At 42.3% G+C, this 6401-nt stretch overlaps 1 protein-coding gene and 1 non-coding gene across 2 annotated transcripts; both read left to right on the top strand.

The window, feature by feature from the left end:
* Positions 1–322: 322 nt before the first annotated feature.
* Positions 323–4292, top strand: RPL30 (ribosomal protein L30). The gene is made up of 5 exons (XM_001094073.5): positions 323–360; positions 469–521; positions 780–925; positions 2969–3099; positions 4199–4292. The coding sequence occupies exons 2-5, from the start codon at positions 501–503 to the stop codon at positions 4246–4248; spliced, it is 348 nt and encodes a 115-aa protein (XP_001094073.1). The 5' UTR covers positions 323–360; positions 469–500; the 3' UTR covers positions 4249–4292.
* LOC114680488 (small nucleolar RNA SNORA72) lies at positions 3536–3667 on the top strand. Its single transcript, XR_003732707.1, has one exon. It is a non-coding gene; the product is annotated as a small nucleolar RNA SNORA72 (small nucleolar RNA).
* Positions 4293–6401: the final 2109 nt, after the last annotated feature.

Raw genomic sequence — 6401 nt, 5'->3', positions numbered from 1 at the left:
CTGGGACTACAGGAGCGCGCCACCACGCCCGGCTAATTTATTTATTTATTTTTTGTAGAGACGGGGGTGGTCTCACTATGTTGCCCAGGCTGGCCTTGAGCTGGACGCAACAGATCCTCCCGCCTCGACCTCCTGAAGTGCTGGGATTAAAGGTATGAGACGCCGCGTACTGCTCCCGCAGCCATTCTAGCTAGCGGTACCAATAGCAACCCGCAGCGGCCCTCCGCTTTTTGTTCCGCCCCTTCTGCTTGCGATCTGTTTCCGCTTCCGGTCCTGCAATTCCGGCTCTGCCGTGAAGAGCTTTGCATTGTGGGAACTCCTTCCTTTCTCGCTCCCCGGCCATCTTAGTGGCTGCTTTTGGTGAGTGGGCTCCTGCTGACCAAGGTTTAGGCAGCGCGGGGAGCTTTGCGGGTTGCCATTTGGAACTCCGGATCCTAAACTTCCTGTCCTGTCCTCTGTCTCTTCTAGCTTGGGGGCCGTCCCGCACCTGAGGCAGGAAGATGGTGGCCGCAAAGAAGACGGTGAGTGAGGCGGGCCAGGCCCGGAAGCCGATTCACGTGGAGAGATGTCTCGGCCGGGGCGGGCAGATGTGAGCCCACTGGGGTGACAGCATGTCTGCTGGCATTTGGAGGGCCCCAGAGGGAATCCCAGTGGCCCTCTCAATGACTTGGGGGTCCTCGACTTCGGAAGTTAAGAGGCTTGGCTTCAAAAAGCTGGGTCCAGTTTTGAAGTGGTTGCAGACGAGGCCCTTAGGTCCGTGTTTAATGTTTGCTTTGTAGAAAAAGTCGCTGGAGTCGATCAACTCTAGGCTCCAACTCGTTATGAAAAGTGGGAAGTACGTCCTGGGGTACAAGCAGACTCTGAAGATGATCAGACAAGGCAAAGCGAAATTGGTCATTCTCGCTAACAACTGCCCAGCTTTGAGGTAATCGAAGAACCTGAACGAGCGTCGCCTACCGCGAATTCATCGTGAACGAATATACAGGAGAGTAAACTTGTAATCTGAGTACCATGAACTCGAACACTTGCAGGATAATTATGGTAGCGATTGTGGTGTTTGGCCCTTCGTTGCCGTCTCCCCCACCCACCCCCAAATCATGTGCTCCCCTTCTGTGAGCTTATTTCTGGGGGAGAAACGTGTGTGTGGCAGGAGGAGTGAAAACAGGACATTGGGGTTTGATGGAAGCACAGACACATTATTTGTTTTTTCCATATATTTTGTGTTCTGCTTTTTTGGTTCTTTTAGCTTTGAGGTGTCTAATGATGCTTCATTGTGTGAACCTGTTTTATTGTCAAAAAACTAGGTAAGAAAAGTTGAGGCTGGGCCATGGCGTTGCAGGCTATCATAGAATCACCTAGTTTAGCCCACTAAATCAGTTCTGAGTCAAGGTTTATGCTTGACTCACTGTTCTGAAATTGAACTTAGGGGGTGTTGTAAATAAGCTAAAGAAACTTGGACCTTGCAGAATATAAACCATGTGACCAAATTTTCTGTGGTAATGCATAAGCTGCTTACAGCGTTTTATATAGGGTGTCTAGTTATTGTCAAAGCCTGGAGGGCCCTTTCTGTCTCGTCCCATGGGTTGGGCTTTTCCCAAACATTCTTTGAAACTTTAAAGCCTGTCTTCTGTAGTAGTGCTTCTGAAACATCACTGTGCAAAGGAGTCACATGGGTAATGTTAAAATGCAAGTTCTGATTTCATTGGATTTGGGATGGGGCCCGAGGTGCTTTTTTTTTTGAGCCAGAGTTTCGCTCTTGTCACCCAGACTGGAGTGCAGTGGCACAATCTAAGCTCACTGCAACCTCCACCTCCCAGGTTCAAGCAATTCTCCTGCCTCAGCCTCCTGAGTAGCTGCGATTACAGGCACCCGCCACCATGCCTGGCTAATTTTTGTATTTTTAGTAGAGATGGGGTTTCGCCATGTTGGCCAGGCTGGTCTCGAACTCGTGACCTTAGGTGATCCACCCACCTCAGCCTGTCAAACTGATGAGATTACAGGCCTGAGCTACCAGCTTGAGGTTCTTTTTAAACTAGTACATTGTAGCACTATTGCTGGTATGTGGATCTACATAATTGAGTGGCAAGATAGTATAGGACTCCTTTCCGATTCCTAAAACCATTAGTGTCTACTAAATTGACGCTGAAATTTTGTATTTTTAGTAGAGACAAGGTTTCACCATGTTGGCCAGGTTGATCTGGAATTCCTGACTTCAAAATGATCCGGCCTCCCAAAGTGCTGGGATTACACGCATGAGGCCAGAAATTTTAACTTTAAAACGGTGTCACTCCCTGTCTAGAATTCTGGGCAATGGGGGATAGTGATAGAAATGGCTTATTTTTTAAAGGTTTGGATTCTGGATCCTCCACTTACTATTCTGTGGCTCAGTTTCATTAGATTAAAAAAAAAAAAAAAAGAATAGGGCTGCGTGCAGTGGCTTATGCCTGTAATTCCAGCACTTTGGGAGGCCGAGGCGGGCGAATCCCTTGAGGTCAGGAGTTCGAGACCAGCCTAGCCAGCATGGTGAAACCCCATCTCTACCAAAAATACAAAAAATTAGCTGGGTGTGGTGGTACATGCCTGTGATCCCAGCTACTTGAGAGGCTAAGGCAGGAGAATCACTTGAACCTGGGAGGTGGAAGCTGCAGTGAGCCAAGATCGTGCCACTGCACAAATAATGCTTTGCTTTTGTTTATTTGCATCCTACCGTCTTCTGTGAGTATTAATACTGTCTTAAACATGTTAGGGGTTGAGTAGATATTTGCTGGTTGCCCCTTCACTTGCAAAGGATACATATAAATGTTGGTTTATATTGGATAATGAATATGATGTTTTTAAGGGTAGTATGTGATTTTGTTACTTTTTGAAGGCCTTAAGAACATTAACACTAGTAAAAGAAGTAGTAACATTTAGTCTGTCAGTCACTTGGTATTGCATTTATTTATTTGCCTTTTTTTGGTTCCCAAAGGAAATCTGAAATAGAGTACTATGCAATGTTGGCTAAAACTGGTGTCCATCACTACAGTGGAAATAATATTGAACTGGGCACAGCATGCGGAAAATACTACAGAGTGTGCACACTGGCTATCATTGATCCAGGTATGCTTTTTAAATCATAAAGTCTTTTTTTTTTTTTTTTTGCCTTTCTAATGTAATGTCTGGACAAGTATTTCTTACTACGCAAATGTCTTTGGTTCCTAAATTCAGATAGAATATGGATATAGCAAGGCAAATCCTGTAGTTGTCTTTTGTAGCGAATTGGTTATGAATGTCAACACATTATAATTGGCTTTATTATAAATTAAAATTTTTACTGTCAGATAATAAATTTCATTTGATAAAGTACCTGTGCGATAATGACTTAGAGATTTGGTAAAAGGTGAAATTATAAGGGGAGAATAATCTGGCAAAACAGAAGAAAGTAATTCTTGCTTCCAGAGAATAGACATGTAAAATTAGCTTGAGGAAAAAAAAAAAGTGCCAAAAAATCTACATCATTTTGTTTTCCAATTGTGAATCTTTGATTCATAGAATACTGCGAATATTCTCGCTGTTCTGATTTTGTAATAGTCAGGACAGGCTAAACATTCGCTATATTAAGACCATGCGTGTGTCCCCAGACCTAGTTCTTTCCCTAGGTCTGGTTTTATAAATGCTGGTGATAAACCAATTTTATTATATGATCGTTTTGTGTGATCATATAATGGCTATGATTCTGGGTTATCTTTGATTAACCTTAAGAAAAATGACAGTACAGGTAATGTGATAACTTTTGCAAAAAATCAATGCTGGCCGGGCGCGGTGGCTCACGCTTGTAATCCCAGCACTTTGGGAGGCCGAGGTGGGCGGATCACGAGGTCAGGAGATCGAGACCACGGTGAAACCCCGTCTCTACTAAAAATACAAAAAATTAGCCGGGCGCAGTGACAGGCGCCTGTGGTCCCAGCTACTCGCGAGGCTGAGGCAGGAGAATGGTGTGAACCCGGGAGGCGGAGTTTGCAGTGAGCCAAGGTCGAGATCGCGCCACTGCACTCCAGCCTGGGCTACAGAGCTAGACTCTTGTCTCAAAAAAAAAAAAAAAAAATCAGTGCTAATTTGCAGACCATTGTCTACAGAAGGGATAACCAAAGGTAGAGAAATTTTATGGTACCAGTTGCTATTAAATAAATTGTAAAATTACTGTATTTTTATTTTTTAGGTGACTCTGACATCATTAGAAGCATGCCAGAACAGACTGGTGAAAAGTAAACCATGCAAAATTTTCCTTTAATAAAATTTAATTGTTTTAAAAACATTGTATCTATTTCAGTATTTTTCTCTATTTTTGTTTCAATACAATTTCCTGAAGGTTGGATTAGAGAGGATGAGGCAGATGTGGTGGCAAGACTTTTCAGTAGTTACACATCCTGATTTCTGTTTTCCAGGGTTTTTTTGTTGCTGTTGTTGCTGTTTGTTTCTTTTTGGAGGCAGTGGTGCAATCTTGGCTCACTGCAGCCTCTGCTTCCCAGGTTCAAGTGATTCTCCTGCTTCAGCCTCCTGAGTAGCGGGACTACAGGTGCACACCACGCTGGGTTTTGTTTTTTTTTTTTTTTTTTTTTTTTTTTTTTTTTTTTTAGTAGAGACTGAGTTTCACCATGTTGGCCAGGATGGTCACGGTCTCCTGACCTCATGATCCCCCCACCTTGGCCTCCCAAAGTGCTGGGATTACAGGCATGAGCCACCGATCCCAGCCCAGTTTTTGTAAAGGGAGGGCACTGGGTTCCTTTCTAGTACTAGAGTTTTAAGATGCTCAAGTTTTGTAATACCATTCTCAGGACGTTGTTTGCATTTTATATTTGAGTGTGTTTAGGAGGCAACAAGGTTAAATGCCCAGAATTTAGCCAGAATTGCAATTTACCAAATCTGAGTAGCTAAAAAAGATTAACTGAAATGTTTCTCCATCCAAAATGCTGTCATAGGTCAAGAAAAGTTTTACTTTAATGAATAATCTTTCCTAAGGTAAGTAGTTGGTGCACTTGGACAATTTCTGAGTAATCCCAGATAATCAGTAGTTAAGTCCATGTTTGCCCAAGTATGTTTTAAATCATATACTCCTAAAAGATACACTGTGAAGTAAGTTAAGTATTCACATTTTTGGAAACTATACTGCATCCCCCAAGAGTATGTCCCAGGGAATCCTTCATACGTTAATATCCTTTGGAACATTCAAAGGAATTAATTTGAGGGGAAATAATGATTTAGTTAGATATTAATTTACAGAGTTGAATGGTGCTAGTAACATATGCCCTATGTCGTCAGCTGGGCTTTGAGGGAGGGAGGCCACAGAAGTGTCAGAAAAGACAATGTCTTTTGGATTTTAGAATCAATCTCCTTGCTCCTTCTTTTCTCCCTCCCCTCTTTCAGGCAGTTTTTGATGGTAGATGAGTGAGACAGTAAATGAGGATGCCTTCTAAATAGTATGCAGACAATCAAGCATTTAACTGCACTTGGAGTCAGAGGACCCCAGCTCTTAATAGCTATATAACAGCCCTGGGTGGGTCATGTTCCCAATTTGATAGGTGGGGGTTTGTTTTTTTTCAAGGGAATAGCTCATGATTTTAGTTTGTGTCCGAAGTTAATCTGAGGTTGTGGATATATTAATACTTTGGAGAGTCTGGTTTTTAGTAGTTTTACCAGTTTACTCAGTATTTCTCAATTTGGGAGCACTACTGACATTGTGTAATGGGACAATTCTTTGTCGTGGAGGGCTGTGGATTCTGCAGGTATTTTTCATTCTTGGTTTTCCTTCCATGTCATTGTAATCACCCCCAAATGTCACCACATTTTTAAACCAGCTTCTCTCCTGGTTAAGAGTCACTGAATATATGAACGATTTTAAGTGTTCTAAGGTGTTCATGTTTACATATCCAGAGACTGGTGTGGCGAAAGTGATATAAAATATTTGAATCTTTGATAAGAATTGCTTGGTCTGACTACTGGTCTCTAATAGTGTGTTTTCATAGTTCAAAATGTTTCAGTCTCGTGGTTAAGGCAGTTTGTGTGCTTTATATCTACTTGGTCAGTTTTTCCCATAAGTTGACTTTTCACACTATTTGGGTTAGTTTTTCCTTCAGGTTGACTAGCTCGAATATAATTTCTCAAAGGGTGGTGACCTGAAGACTACAATATTGCAGAATGTTGGTGTACCCTTTCTTCGCGTGGTTTCTGTTGTGGTTTTCTGACTGCAGGCATTTTGGAATGATGGTTTTTTAGAAAATTTATGATTTCTAGGGCCTTCTATTAATGATATGCTATAAGATCATTTGGTTTTTGCCTTTTCATTACACGTTCTTTTTGTGCAGTCACAACTATTCTTTCTTTCAGCAAGAAAGTTTAGAGAGACAAGAAGTTTAAAGCTAGTA

Source organism: Macaca mulatta, chromosome 8 (genome assembly GCF_049350105.2).
Source record: "Macaca mulatta isolate MMU2019108-1 chromosome 8, T2T-MMU8v2.0, whole genome shotgun sequence".
NCBI classification, from domain to species: Eukaryota; Metazoa; Chordata; class Mammalia; order Primates; family Cercopithecidae; genus Macaca; species Macaca mulatta.
Note: the sequence above shows the minus strand (reverse complement) of the source record. Positions and strands in the feature narration are given on the sequence as shown.